General features: G+C 46.6%; 1 protein-coding gene across 9 annotated transcripts; it reads left to right on the forward strand.

Annotated features, from left to right (window-relative positions):
* The first annotated feature begins 1790 nt into the window (after positions 1-1790).
* LY6S (lymphocyte antigen 6 family member S) lies at positions 1791-10261 on the forward strand. 9 transcript variants are annotated; one of them, XM_081199878.1, is made up of 7 exons: positions 1916-2542; positions 3436-3551; positions 4216-4352; positions 4677-4790; positions 6083-6241; positions 8379-8519; positions 9969-10261. In XM_081199878.1, exons 3-7 carry the CDS (start codon positions 4295-4297, stop codon positions 10205-10207), a joined length of 711 nt encoding a protein of 236 aa, XP_081056004.1. In that variant the 5' UTR covers positions 1916-2542; positions 3436-3551; positions 4216-4294; the 3' UTR covers positions 10208-10261. The 9 variants fall into 9 exon arrangements, with proteins under 9 accessions (XP_081056006.1, XP_081056007.1, XP_081056008.1 ...); XM_081199879.1 differs by having other exon boundaries at positions 3441-3551; XM_081199880.1 differs by lacking the exons at positions 1916-2542; positions 3436-3551 and adding an exon at positions 1791-1812.
* Positions 10262-14681: the final 4420 nt, after the last annotated feature.

The following is a 14681-nucleotide window of genomic DNA, read 5'->3' on the forward strand; positions in this document are numbered from 1 at the left end:
TTTTTTTTAATAAAGAGTTAACTTCCCTGACACTGGTGTGTTTATTGCTCACCGACTCTTGACTCTGGCGCCTGACAACTAGATGGGCAAATAGTCTGACCGAGCATATAAATCTCACACCCTTCATTCCTAGCAAGTGGTCTGCTAGCGGGCCATTTGGCTGTAATTTTGGGCGGGGGCGGGGCGGGATGTATCATCCATCCAATCGACAAACTGGCCTTGCTTGTGATCTCTTGCTGATCATGTATCATGATGACTTTTCCTTTTCAAATAACGCGGTGTGTAGGTAGGAATTAGGAAATCCCCAGTTCTTAAAAAGGGCGTGCACACTTCTTGTTGCCTGTGAACTCTGGTTATCCCCGGTTAGCTGTGTTCTCCTAATTTTTACAGCTTGTCCTTCTGTCAGAATGGTGCTCTTTATGAGAGGTGAGAGTGTTTGCCATGAACAAATGTTTGCAGAAAGCTGCCAAATGAGTCCAAAGTCTCCTTTGCTATTTTGGTCTTCTTCCAGCTATCCTATGACCATTACGCTGCCATTAGAGTGCATGTGCCTTTGCTTCAAGAACAATGGGGCAAGAGATGCCAAAAGTCCTGGTCTTCCCACCCCACCATTCCTTATTCAGAGATAGGATTTGGAAGGTGGGAGACAGAGCGTGGGAACTGCAGATTCACACCCTGAGCTGACCTGTGAAGTCTGATCATCCCATTGAAAACCTGATAATAAGGAGTGAGAAATATGGCTAAGTCTGCAATCTAACATCCCTTTCTCAGGGGGCAAGTCCCATGGAACTGAATGGGATTTACCTTTAACTCAGAGATGGGGGTCCTTTGGCCCTTCAAATGTTGCTGGACTACAATTCTCATCATACTTGGCCATGCTGACTGGGGCTGATGGGAGCTGCAATCCTCCAACAACTGCAGACACTCCAAATGTCCCTATTTTCCAGGGACAGTCCTCGATTTCCAACCCAAAAATAGCTACAGTCAGGAAGCAGCCTCAGTGGTGCCTCTAACCATAAAATGTCCAGGCCAGAGCATCAGCTCTCTGCAAAGTTAAAATGATTCAGGATGCTTCTGTGTTTGGAGGACTGTGGTAGAGTGGATTTGGGGTTAGGGAACACGCCCCGCCTCTTTGCAGCCAGAGCAGAATGCTTCTCTGCCCCATGTCTGTAGGTAAATGGGTGTTCATCCTCTTACACATACACCCCCAGATAAAATCCTGCCATTCTTCCTTGTTTTCAATGCCTTGTATTAGCGTGTGTGTTGGTGTGTGTGTTTTAAAGTGTATGTAATGTACATACAACCTGCTTGTAAAAACAAGACGTGTTAGTCATAAACTAACTGGGAAAGTCAGGTGTTTTTCAAGCACGCAATGGGTTGCAAGGTTATGCTTGCTGCTGTAAATTACTTCTCCAGCTGACCGCAGTGACTTTCCCCCGAAGACGCGAGGGAAGTACAGTGATACCTAGGGTACAGACGCTTCAGGTTACAGACTCCACTAACTCAGAAATAGTACCTCGGGTTAAGAACTTTGCTTCAGGATGAGAACAGAAATCACGTGGCAGTGGCGGGAAGCCCCATTAGCTAAAGTGGTAACTCAGGTTAAGAACAGTTTCAGGTTAAGAATTCCTCCAGAAGGAATTAAGTTCTTAACCCGAGGTGCCACTGTAATCCAGAATGCAGCAGCTAGACTGGCGACTGGGAGTGGTCGCCGAGACCACATAACACCGGTCCTGAAAGACAGAAGGACAGTCAGAAACAGTCTCCCTCTGGAGGTTGTGGATTCTCCTTCTTGGAGGTTTTTAAGCAGAGGTTGGATGGACATCTGTCATGCTCGGGCCCCCTTCCAACTTTATAATTCTATGATTCTGTAACCCTTGTCAGAAAAAATACCCAAGCCTTGTGTAAAATGGCAGTTTTTTCCCTGTGGGTACAGCCAACCCGCTCCCTTTTTCCTAGACAGGGAAGCTGAAACCATAAACCTTTGTCCTTCTGGGAGCTCCCTCTTTGTCCACAGGCAGAGAATCTCTCTCCCTGATGAGGATGAGTTTTCCTTGACCTGCTTCCAGCACCTCTTGTCATTCTTAGCTACTTCTATTCCACGTGAGAGGCCTGGCCCGGCATCTTCCCTTCTCTATCCAAATATTACCCATATCCAACCCTTAATTATTTCTAACGTTCTCTAGTGGTTATGAGTGTCCGTGCACCTCCCCAAACTCTGTTAACCCCAGATCTGTAACAATATATATCAATAATTGCATATCCAAAACCTGTTTTGAATCTGGTATGCATTCAAATAGCAGTTATAAAAAATGCGCTACTGTAAATTGAAAGAGGAAACCGCCCCCAACAGGTATTGAAGAGGCAAGAGAAGAGCAGCCTGTCTTATGTGTTGCATTCAGATGTTGCCGTTTTAAGCCAATCAGAGACATGCGTTTTGGTATAGCTTTTCTTGTAGGCCTTGCCAGCCTGGTAGTAGGAGCTTGTGAATTCCCAGAGGCCTAGTTTCTAGAGAGAGACAGAAGGTCCTTTGGTAGTCAGTGTGAGTCTTTGTATTCTTTTTATCAGTCTCATTTATATATTTGCGGAAGGCTTTTTTTCCAAGTTCCTTTCTCCGGCCTCTGTTAATATGGTGGGGGTGACTTTTCCAATTAGCTGCTGCCTCCTAATCTCTCCCACGCAACACAATTTCTGTATAATTTTAAATCTGCTGGTGTATTGCAACACAGGGAAGCACTGGCTTCGTTGGCAGTCTGCAAACCAATTAAAAACCCCTTGAGGGAAAAACAAATCCCAACATCCTTAGAGCTGCATATACGCCAGACAATAGAAGCACGACCCAAGAATCCTGGGAGCTGTAGGTTCTTAAGGGTGCTAGGAATCGCAGCTCTGGGAGGAGTAAACTGCAGTTCCCAGGTTTTTTGGGGGGGCGTGTAGGATGTGCTTTAATGTATGGTGATTAGACAAGTTCATGGAGCCTAGAGCTGCCAACAGCTGCTCACCACAATGGCTGTGTTTTACCCCCAGTCTTGGAGGCAGTATGAATGAGTACCAGTTGCTGTGAATGACAAAAGCGGAGGGCTGCTGTTGTGCTCAGTTTCTGTTTGTGGGCTTCCCATAGACATCTGGTTGGCCATTGTGAGGAAGAGGTTGTTGGGTTAGATGCAGTGCTAAAAACTCAGGTGTATAACCTAGGCGCCAAACGGCCCCTTAAACCTGGCACCTGGGCATCTTCACTTGGTCACAAAGGGGCCAATAGCTAGCTGCAAAATGCATTTTGAATGCTGATTAGATGGTTTTGGGGGGCCTAATCCAGCAGCCAGGCTCATCTTGTGGGTCTAATGCCGGCCAGGTTATCGGTTTGCTTTTGTTTTGTTACTATGTTCTCATTTTGCCTTTCTGCATTGTGAACCGCCCTGTGAACTTCGGATGAAGGGCAGGAAACAAATTTAACAATAAGTAAATAAATATTCACGCTGCCAAGAAACGATGACGAATCAAGAGTTTTGGGTGGGTGGAGGCATTTCACCCTCCTTTGTATCAAACTACAGGTGAGTAGAGCAAGTGATGTGTTTGACTACAGCTGCCTTCATCCCTGACCACAGGCCCTGTTGGCTGGGGCTGATGGAAGTCAGAAACGAAAGCTGCTCTCCTGCTCTTCTTCCCCCTGATTCCTTCTTTGTTGTTGGGGTGGGGGCTTCTCCCAAACACTGCTGGGAAACACACGCAAGGAAAACCACTTCCTCTTGAAGCCCTGCTTCTTGGGGACGTGGGGGGGGGGGCAAGCGACAAAGTCGGGCCTGAATTGTGATTGATTGGGACAGGGTTAAGGAAATGTGTGGTTTCAACCATGCTGCACAGAGAAACGGAACCTCGGAACAGCCCAGGTGGATCAGGCTAAACATCCATCTAGGGCAGCTTCCACTTCTCACAGTGACCAGCCAGATGCCCATGGGAAGTCGGCAATCAGGGCCTGAGTGCAACAGCCCTCTCATGACTTGTGGTTCCCAGCAGCTAGCTGACCATGTATGCCAGAGGCAGCCAAAATGCCACCCTCCATATTTTTGCCATACCCTCATTCCCACCAGCCCCGGTCAACACAGCCAATGTCCAGGAATGATGCAAGCTGTATTCCGACAATATCCAGAGGGCGCTACGTTGGCTAACCTTGATGTTATACACACACATATATAATATCTAAGTTTACCTTTGCAGTACAGGTGTTAAACCTTGCAGTTTTTGAGACGTCTCAGTTTCTCTGCGCCGGACTTGCCCATTCTTTCTCTAAGGAACGATGAAAATAATCCTTTTCCACTGCCTTACTTGTTGCATTCTTCTGCTGCCTGTTAATGGTGAGTGGTCTTTATTAAACTTATTTACATGGGCAGATCCAGGCTTCAGGATGGGGAGCTTCTTGGGCAAAAAGACCATAAAGGGGCCCCAGCTGTACCCCTCTTTTTGCTATCAGGCTTTCCTCTGCAGTTGACTTGTCTCAGCTACAGAGGCATAATGTGCATATGGGTCTCTGTTTCCACTCCCCCTCCTGCCTCCATAGTGGGTCCTGCTGACTTCCATGGACCCAGGGCCACCACCCAGCTGACCCACAACAAAGCCCCCAGGTTGGAGCCGTACCGTTCCTTCTGTAGTGATCTTCCATCCTTTCTTTCTGCTTCCAGAAGCTAGGAATTTATCGTGTGCAAAGTGCGACCTTGGAGACGCCACATGCAAGATGATTCATTGCCCGCATAAAGAGCTAGTGTGTGTTACCCTATCAACGTTCAACACGTTAGGTGGGTGCAATTGTTGGCACATGCCATAGGCACTCCCTGAGTAGGCTTCTGGTCCTTCTCCACTAGGGAGGAATGAGTTCAAATCCCTGCTCAGCCTCAGCGTTGGTTGGGTGACTTAAAGCTGTAAGAAGAGCCTGCTGGATCAGGCCAATGGCCCATCAAGTCCAGATTCCTATGGGAAACCAGAAAAAAGCTCAAGAGCACTCTCTTGCTCCTTTGGTTTCCTGCAATTGGTATTCAGAAGCATTGCACCCTACTAGGAAAGCTAACCAACACGAGCACGGGGACAAGCGAAGGAGGGCCCTGTGTCAGATAGGAGGGCTCCCCTGTATCAGATATACAGCACAACAAGGCAATGACCTGTGCCCCACAACAGCATATGCATTGATATGGCTAATCTGACCCAACAATCCCCCTGCCTGGCACACATACATACAAAGAAACCACACTGCAACCAACCAGACACAACCATCCAAGCTCTGGACCCCATAATCTCTTGCAATGACAATAAAAATGAACAAATTTATAAATAAAGGACCTACCCGTGTGATGCTGACACAAAAACCCTGCACAGCCACTATGCAATAGAACGAAAGATCATTATTATCCCCCCATCTCTCTCCCTCCCCCCACTCCCCCCTCTTTTCCTCCAACGGCACAGTGTCTGTGGCAATAGTGTCTGATGCCAAAAAGACTCTCTGAATGGCAAGTGGAGGTGCTATATGTGTTTGTTTATTGGTTTTGTGGCACAAAAAAATTCTTCAGTAAAAACCAATGAAATGATGATGATGATGATGAAGAAGAAGCGTTTCTGCTTTCGATTGTGGAGCCAGAGCATAGCCATCATGGCTAGTGGCCATGAATTTGCCTAATCCTCTTTTAAAACCACCCCATTTGGGGGCCATCATTACCTTCTGCGGGTGTGAGTTCCATAGTTTTAACCACGTGCTGTGTGAAGGTTTCTTTTATCTGCCCTGAATCTTCCAAACAAATTCGTGAAGGAGAAGCCTTGCAGCAGTTGCTGACTCTGATGGGTATGTTCTACCTCCTCTGCCGGAGGCGGCGTGCTCCTGAATTCTAGTTGCTGGAAACCTCAGTAAGGGAGGGTGCTCTTATGCTCAGAGCCTGTTTTCAGGCTTCCCATAGGTTTTGCCCCCTGAGAGCAGGATGCTGGGCTACACGTGCCATTGGTACAATCAGAGAAGGCAGTCCCTGCTGATAGGCTTTTAATCCAATCAACATGACATTTCTTCCGTGCTCAGGAGGAATAGTCACATCCTCTTTTTCTCCAGGCGGAGGTGTCAGCCCCACTGGGATGTACAAAAGCTGCATCAACCGCAGTGCCTGCAAACCAGGAGCCTTCACGCTGAGCACATCCACGGACAGGCAAATCCGAAGCAACATAGCCTGTTGTGGAACTGCTGGATGCAACGAAGAACTGGTTCTAAGTAGTGAGTATTGATTGAGCTTGCAGAGTGTTTCAAAGCGGTGTGTGTGTGTGTGTGTGCGTGCGCGCGCACACGCCTTTGGTAGATTCCCTCTTGAGGACAGTGGTGGGCCATGAGGTTCGAGTTGGCAGGTTCATAAAGCAACCGTAATGGGGATGCAAATCTGCAATGAGTGACCTTGAACCAGTGACCTAAGGGAGTTCTCAGAAAACGTCCCCCCCCCCATGTGCCACCATCCAGATCTGGACAAAGAAGGGAATTTATTATATTATAAATGCAAGGAAATATTATTATTTAAATGCAAAAATTGATCTTTGAATTTAATTTTAATATATTTCCAAAGATTATATAAATATATCTAAATAGTTGCACAATGAAAGATGCACAGTTTCCTGTTTGTACTCAATATGCCATTGATCAGGCTTCCTCAACCTTGGCCCTCCAGATGTTTTTGGCCTACAACTCCCATGATCCCTAGCTAGCAGGACAAGTGGTCAGGGATGATGGGAATTGTAGTCTCAAAACATCTGGAGGGCCGAGGTTGAAGAAGCCTGCCACTGATGAAGCTACAATGCGTTCTGTTCTCCTAGTTAAACTTCCTGATCTGCATTCCCAAATAATACCTTATTTTATTATACTTCTCCTATCAATAAATATGGGTTTGCTGACTCCTGTCCATTATTATTCCAATACAAGGCAAACCTCACATCACAGGAAAGAAAGGAGTCATGTACCAGCTTCCATCTTTTTTTTTTTGGATTTCAGGGCTGTGTAACAACAAAAATTAATGCCACAATTCAAGAACCACAGCAGCACCCCACTAAAATCAAGCAGCAAACAGACCCCTTGAAAGCAGGCTAGGATTTGCAACTGGTTAAAATGCCCGGGTAAATAAAAAACCTGTATTTGCCTGATGCTAAAAAGATAGCAAGGAAGGTGGCATGCAAATCTTGTTGGGGTGGGTGTTCTGCAACTGGTGCCTCTGATGAGAAGACCATCTCCCATGCCACTGAAGAGCATTTGTCTGGTGAAGGAGGCTTTTGAAGAAGGGTCTCAGCAGAAGACCTCAGTGCATGAAAAGGTCCTTAGTTCAGTGGTAGAGCACTTTCCTTGCAGAAGGTCCCTGGTTCAACTCCTGGCATCTCCAGGAAGGACTTGGGAATGTCCCCTGCCTGGAATTAGGACTGTGCGATATCTGGTCTTCAACATCACAATATATCACCAGCTAAACATAGCAACATACCGATATTTCCTGACGTCTGAAATAAGGACGGAGCTATGTAGAGGCATTAACTGGCTTCTCGGTTTCCCCCACATTGAGATTTTTGCATAACACACACGAATCATGATTTGTGATACATCATGAAACCAATATCATAATGCGGACTTCAAACCAGTTTGGGACAACCTATCCAGCCCAAGCTGGAACCCTGGAGCACCTCTGGCGGTCAGTGCAGTCAGTGCAGTCAGTGCTAAGCTAGATGGTGCAATGGTCTGACTCTGTGAGGCAGCTTCCTACATCTGCAGACACTACTGGTCTGTTGCAGTTTGGGCCCCCTCAGACCCCTTTTCATGCCCTCTGGCACTGTGTCCTTCTTAGGCATCTCCAGGCATGCCCCAACCCCAGACAGCTTCTGCCAATCAGTAGACAATCCTGAACTAGATAGACCAGTGGATCTGGCTCATTCTTGGAGGCAACCTGGCCCATGGAATGTCATGTGATCTGTTCTCATCGCCGGTCCACCTGCAACGTTCTTCCCTAGCTGAAGCTTCCAGGCCAGATCCAAGGGCAGCCCCATATAGAGTATGTTGCAGTAATCTAGCCTCGAGACTACCAAAGCACAGACTACAATTTATGTGGGTTTTAGTTTCTGGGGATCATAGCTAAAGCCAAAATTGTGTATGGTCAGGACACATTGAGTTCAATGGCAGGTGGGATTGCCAGAGTCTCTTTTTCCTCCCCCTATTATTATTATTATTATTGTTGTTGTTGTTGTTGCAAGGCTTGTAAAGCTGAAATTGCACAAGTTAAATGTGCATAAGTTTGGGGCTTACCGTGTTTGCTTAGCTCCATGGGCTGAGTCCGTTTCACCTCTCGCTTCCCTCGCTCACGTGAGATCTTCCTCTGATTGTTTTCCAGTGACTCCTGCGAGTTCTACCAAAAACGGGTTGACTTGCCCAGGGTGTGAGAGTTTTAACCGGGGCCCTTGCCAGGCCCACGAGCGCGTCGAATGCACCGGAATTGAAGAGAAGTGCATTTCCCTTGTTGGGCTATACGCTGGTATTTCTTCACACACACACACACACACACACACACACCCTGCTGTTACTGGGACTTTTCCAAGGAGCTTTGTCGAAAGCCCTTAAAGATGGCTTCTGCCTTACCCTTAATTTCCCCCTTTTCCACCTGGGTTGTGGGTGGAAAGTAGGTTGAACCTGGGAAGTGGGTGATGGTGGGGGCAGGGAGGAATCTTTTATCCACAGCCCTTAGCTTGTGAAAAAGGCAACAGGACTCTGTGAGACTTAGGTCAAAGCCACACCCTGTATTTCAAGAACTCTTGTACCACTTTGACAGTCGCAATGAGTCCTTGCAACTGTAGTTTGTTAAGAGTGCTGGACACTGTAGCTCTATGGGGTCAATGTGCTTAACAAACTACCGTCCCCAGGATTCTTTGGGGGAAGGTACAACTCTTAAAGTGGCATATGCATGTCTTAAAAGTAAAGTAAGGAGTGGATGTGACCTCACTACACACCCTCAAATTGACTTGATGATCACTGGGCACACTTTTGACCACCACTCTGCGTGCGTGTATTTAAAAAAACAGTCACCCCATGTCCCTCTTTGTCTCCTACTACCAAACGGTAAGGCTGGGATTCTCCGGAAAGAATGCCCAAATCAAAATTAAGGATGGGAAGCAAGTGTAGACTGGGAATAGGCTTCCCAAAACATTGCCCAACCTAGTACTTTTCACCACAGACAATGCTCCCAGGGGTGGGTGCATGCCATTTCCCCCACAGAAATCTCAGAAGTCCCCTCAGAGTGACTATTATTCTTTTCTTTTAAGTTTTAGATCCCGCCTTCCTTTTATTTTCACTTTATCATTATTTTTGCTTCCTGTCCCATCTTCCTTTTCTTCCTATATACATATAAAAGTAAGGCTGTTGTCATTCTGTAATTTGCACGGCCGCCCATAGGCAGCATGATGACAGAATGAGAGGCAGGAAGTGACGAAGGAAGCAACACGGGTGGTAGTGGCCCAGGTGAGCTGTTTAAAGGGGCTTCAGAGAGAAGTTGGACAAACTGCTGTCTTCCCATCGCTGCAGCCGCACGACCCCAGTAAGCGAGATTTTGGAGGGGAGGCAGGGGCAACATTTTCCCATTTCGCCTCAGGCAATGAAATGAGAGGGGCCATCCCTGCTGAGTGGTGACCCAGAAAGAGCTCCAGGTCCATGCCTGCTCTTTCTCCCACACTTGGCTTTCTAAGTCTATCTGCTTTCCAAACCTATGCCTTCACCTCTGGCTGCTGCCTTCTCCCTGACTTCTTCCCTCCTTTATAGTATGCCGTTGGGGGAACCTGTGAGCTGTGAGGCTCTGCGGACACCAGATTCAGCTGGGTCAAGCCCCCGCTGCAATTAGACTCTGACACAAACCATCATATGCAGGGGAAAACAAGCTAGGTACGAAAGGGGACCTGCTCTTCCTTTTATTTGCTCCTCTCTCTCTCTGCAGGTTTACCAGAACAAAACTTCTCCGTCAAAGCCTGTGCAACTGATTCAGCTTGTTCCTTGGATGTCAATGACCTTGTGCCCTATGCAGGAAAACTCTACATTGTGACTGAGTATGCAGTTTGCACTGATGGGCAAACTGAGGATTATGTCCCTTCTGCAGCCATCCAGCTAATTGGGTCCCCCTTTGTAAACGTTATTGCTTTCTTGAGTTTCTCTGTGTTTGCATCCTCACCTGTGTAACAATCCTATGTGCCGAGGTATCGAGAATTATAACGTTACGTTTTTTCTTACTCATGATCAGTGTCTTCGTCTTTTTTCTTCAAGGAGGAATGCACTAATTTTCAGCATGAACTTCCATTCCTCCATATTTCTCTAAAATCTCTAAAACCTTACACTTGCTTGCCAAGGCCCCGTGACCTCGCTGCTCCCTAGATAATAAATTACCAGACAAGAAAGCAGCATATAGTTTGGGTCCAAATAGGCCACAACTTTTATCAATTACAGATGTGAAATGTTTGGCATTGGGTGAAGCCATTTATTTCCCCCTCAGCCCATCTGCTGAGAGTGCATCTAAGGGTAAACCGCATTGGGGGAAGGGGCTATGACCTATATAAAATAGGGGTATTCCTGAGGGGATCCCCATTAGACGGGTGCTATGGACCTAGCTGCCGCCTGGGCATCAGACAGAAGCAACTCCTTGCGGATCCCTTTATAACAGGATAGCTTTAACCAAAGTGGGGCAGGCAGAGTCTACAACCTCCCCTCCAGCCAAAACTAAGGCTTACCAATGCCTAATGATTGATTTGAGTTAGGTGAAAGCCAGTTGGCCAGTGCCAATTTGCCAAGTGGAAAAATCCCTGCCCGGCCCTGAATACAGTGGCCCATGAGGTAAAGAGCAAGGTCATAGCTTGAAAGGAAAAACATAGGATAAAGGGAGGCAGGGTGGGAGAGATGATGAAAAAACGGGCAGTAGCAAACAGGAGGAAGAGGAGGACCAAGGGGACCCAGGGGTTAGCCATGGGGCCCTGGCTGGGCTGTGGACTTCAGCAGGAACCCAGTGATGCCAACCGCAGATGCTGACCCTTCCAGGGGCTACAACCCTGCCATCATTTGCAAGAAAGCCAGGGAGCTGTGATATGGGAAGCACTAGTGGTTTTTATTGCCAAGCAGTAAACAAAGCACTTCTGGTTTACGAGTTGGACTACGGACCTAGAGGAAAGGTCTTAATTCATACCAGCTGAACAGCAGCAGCAAGGACCAGGGAGCCACTGCAGCTCAGCTCTCTGCGAATGGAGGAGGAGTTGACTGGAGATGAGTTGAGCCATCGATAAATTCAATGTCAAAGGAGAGAGACGCTCTGACACAGGCCTTTGGTTCAGCCCTCTCTCGACTGTGCCAGTCCAAGACATCCCTGAAGCAAAGCCCCAAATGGAAGGTCCCCCACCTGTTGGGGGTGGAGTTGGGGAACTTCAGGCTCAGGGGATAAATGGGGCCCCTGAAGTCTCCCTCTCTGGCCCTCAGAACTCTCCCCAGGCCACGCCCACCCCTGGTACTTCTTTGCACCCCAAGAGCTTTTCCTAGGTGGGACGTGTCCTTGAGCTCTGACGCCTCTTGCTCATCTAGGTGGAAAAAAGGAAGGGGTGTGCCACTAGGGGGGGAAGGAACCAGCCTCCACTACAAAGCTAAAAAACCCTCTCTCGTGCCCCACCCACACCTGGCATGTGGCCCTTGGCAGGTTGCCCAGAAGATAATGCAGCCCTTGGGATAGAAAAGCATCTCCATCCCACACTGGGGCCAGCTTTAAAATCTTGCTATCCTTTTCATGCACGAAATCCTGCATCTGCCCACTAAGGTGGGCAAATGTCCTGTTTTAAAGAACATGGTCCTCAAGTGGAAGGGCTCTCAGACAACAGGACTTTTCTCTAACCCTTCATTGGAGGTTTTAAAGCAGAGGTTGGAGGGCTATCTGTCCTGGATCACAGAATCGCAGAATTGTCGAGCTGGAATGGGTCCAACCCCCTGGAATGCAGGAATCTCAGCTAAAGCATCCATGACAGATGACCATCCAACCTGTGCTTAAAAATCTACAAGGAAGGAGAGTCCACAATCTCCCGAGGGAGACCATTCCACTGTCAAACAGTTCTTAGTGACATAAAGTTCTTCCTGATGTTTAGTCGGAATCTCCTTTCTTGTAACTCGAAGCCATTGGTGTGAGTCCTACACTCTGGCGCGGGAGAAAACAAGCTTGCGCCATCTTCCATGTCAAAGCCCATGAGATATCTGAAGATGTGAGATGTGTGTCAAATAATATGTAAGAGGTGTCTCAAAACGGACCTAAAGGTTTGCATCGTGCATCATGTTTGCCATAAATTTTATTGTCAGAATCCACCATTCATTCCAGGAAGTCCTTGCACCCGAGGAACGCATTGCACAACACAATAAGACAGGCATCTCCACCCAGTTGCTTTACAGGTATTTATACTACACAATTACTGCATTTCATTGGAGCAACCGGCTCAGTTACGTTATTGCAGACACTATCTATAAAATGCCCTCTACACATAAATTTGGGCACCAGAAGCACTCAAGCTCAGCCTTGTCCCTAGCCCTACCTTTTGACACCATGGAGCCTCTCCTTGCGCTCTGCCTTCTTTCGCCACTCTTAGTTGCCTCTCAGGATCCACGTAAGTTATTTATCATTGATCACATCCATTCTCCTACTATGCTGTTAGGGACAAAATGGAAGGCCAGGGCTTTGGAATGACATATCAACTGGGCCATCATTTGATGCTAATCTAGGAGGGTTAAAAACTGTCCTTCTTGGGTCTGCCCATAAAAAGCAGCTCTAGAGTGAGAAACTAGGGTGATATCTGCTGTTCCCATAAATTCTTCTTGTTGTGAGACTTTTATGGGTTTGCTGAGAGTTTGTTTTGACCCTGGGTGAGAACCCGGAGGCTGAGGGGAAGGGTGTGTCAGAAGGAAAATGAATGTGTGTTTTTGTAATATTTTGTTTGTCTGTTTTTGCCTCAGCTTTTTGTACACCCCTTAGATATATTTTTAATATAGTAAGTGGTATAGAAATTCAATAATCAATCCACCAGTATTCAATCAAGGGCTAGTGTCTGTGTTTGGACTTCAAGACTAGCACTTCAGTGGGCGGATTTGGCAACAAGGAGACTGGTAGTAATCTGTCTGGAGATCAAACCACTGCTATTAGAACAACTACAGATGGGTAGCCGTGTTGGTCTGCCATAGTCAAAATAAAAAAAATCCTTCCTGTAGCACCTTAAAGACCAACTAAGTTAGTTCTTGGTATAAGCTTTCGTGTGCATGCTTATACCAAGAACTAACTTAGCTTATACCAAGCTTATACCAAGCTTATACAAAGCTTATACTTAGCTTATACCAAGCTTATACAAAGCTTATACCAAGAACTAACTTAGTTGGTCTTTAAGGTGCTACAGGAAGGATTTTTTTTATTTTGACTATGGCAGACCAACACGGCTACCCATGTGTATCTGAAGAAGTGTGCATGCACACGAAAGCTTATACCAAGAACTAACTTAGTTGGTCTTTAAGGTGCTACAGGAAGGATTTTTTTTATTTTGACTATTAGAACAACTGTTAAGCTCGCTATAAATTTTAAAGGCAGTGGCTCAAATATGCAGTGAGTTTTATTCAGCTAAGTCCTGCTCAGAGTATATCACAACAAATGAACCTAAGTTATGTCCACTGACTTCAATGGGTCTACTCTGACTAGGACTACCACTCAAGATGCATATGCTGCCTGACATTTAACCAGCCTAGTGCTGTTGCCTCGATAGTTTCTTGCTCCGAGTTGTCCTTCTCTTGGCTTTCTCAACAAACTCAACATGCTGCAGGCGGAACTGGGACTGGCAGAAATTACGCCACGTTTGATGGCAGAGAAAATGGGTGCTTGCAGTACACCATCTCTATACTGCACACAAATATCAGCTGTGCATCTTAAGTTCACAGTAGCAGCATGTGAAGATGCTTACCTGAACAGGTCTGGGCTGGATTGGATCCATGCAGTTCCCCATTCCATGCTCCTGCCGAGGCATCTGTATAATCCCCACCTTTCCGTCACCATGTCTCAGTGCCATCCAAGGATAACTTCATGCTTCCAACCCACTACAGGCACCACAGCTACTAGTTTGATTGGCAGGCTTTCTTCCAAGGAATAGGCTAGTATTGTCTATATAGCTGCCCATTCACTGCAACCATCTATGGGGTGTCTCCCCCCTCCCCCCCGTGTTGCTGCATGTACTGGAGGCAGTGCATGAAGGATAGTTAGACACTTTCCGACATCGTACACATTTTGTCGAGCTAAAACCTTTATTCTATTCTATTTTTTGCTGACATTCCTGAAGGATGCATATCTGATTTCATTTCTGAGAACTGTTGAACTCTTTATTGTTAAAGTTTTATGGCTGTATGCTGCTATAATCTTTCGTAGTTTAGAATCCATATAATATAAAGGAATACTCTTTTTTAAAAAAATTAAAATGGAACAATGGAAAATTCCCAACAGATCTTTTTCATATTGGGAGCAAGAACAAGTAATTTGGAAGTCCAGATTCCAGGGAGAACACTGAATGAGTGGAATTTTTGGAAAGGATCTCTAATGATGACCAGGATATGCCATTGGCAGAGATGATAGGAATTGTAGTCCCAACAACATCTGGAGGGCCAC

The sequence above is a fragment of the Podarcis bocagei genome, assembly GCF_964188305.1.
Source record: "Podarcis bocagei genome assembly, chromosome: 7".
In the NCBI taxonomy this organism is placed as follows: Eukaryota; Metazoa; Chordata; class Lepidosauria; order Squamata; family Lacertidae; genus Podarcis; species Podarcis bocagei.

What these genes read in the sequence shown, in the direction of transcription:
- LY6S (XM_081199880.1), top strand. Translation starts at nt 4,295, where the DNA reads ATGAAAATAATCCTTTTCCACTGCCTTACTTGTTGCATTCTTCTGCTG. An exon ending in ATCAACGTTCAACACGTTAG is followed by an intron (nt 4,791 to 6,082) that starts GTGGGTGCAATT and finishes CTTTTTCTCCAG; the next exon opens with GCGGAGGTGTCAGCCCCACT. An exon ending in CCTTGTTGGGCTATACGCTG is followed by an intron (nt 8,520 to 9,968) that starts GTATTTCTTCAC and finishes CTCTCTCTGCAG; the next exon opens with GTTTACCAGAACAAAACTTC.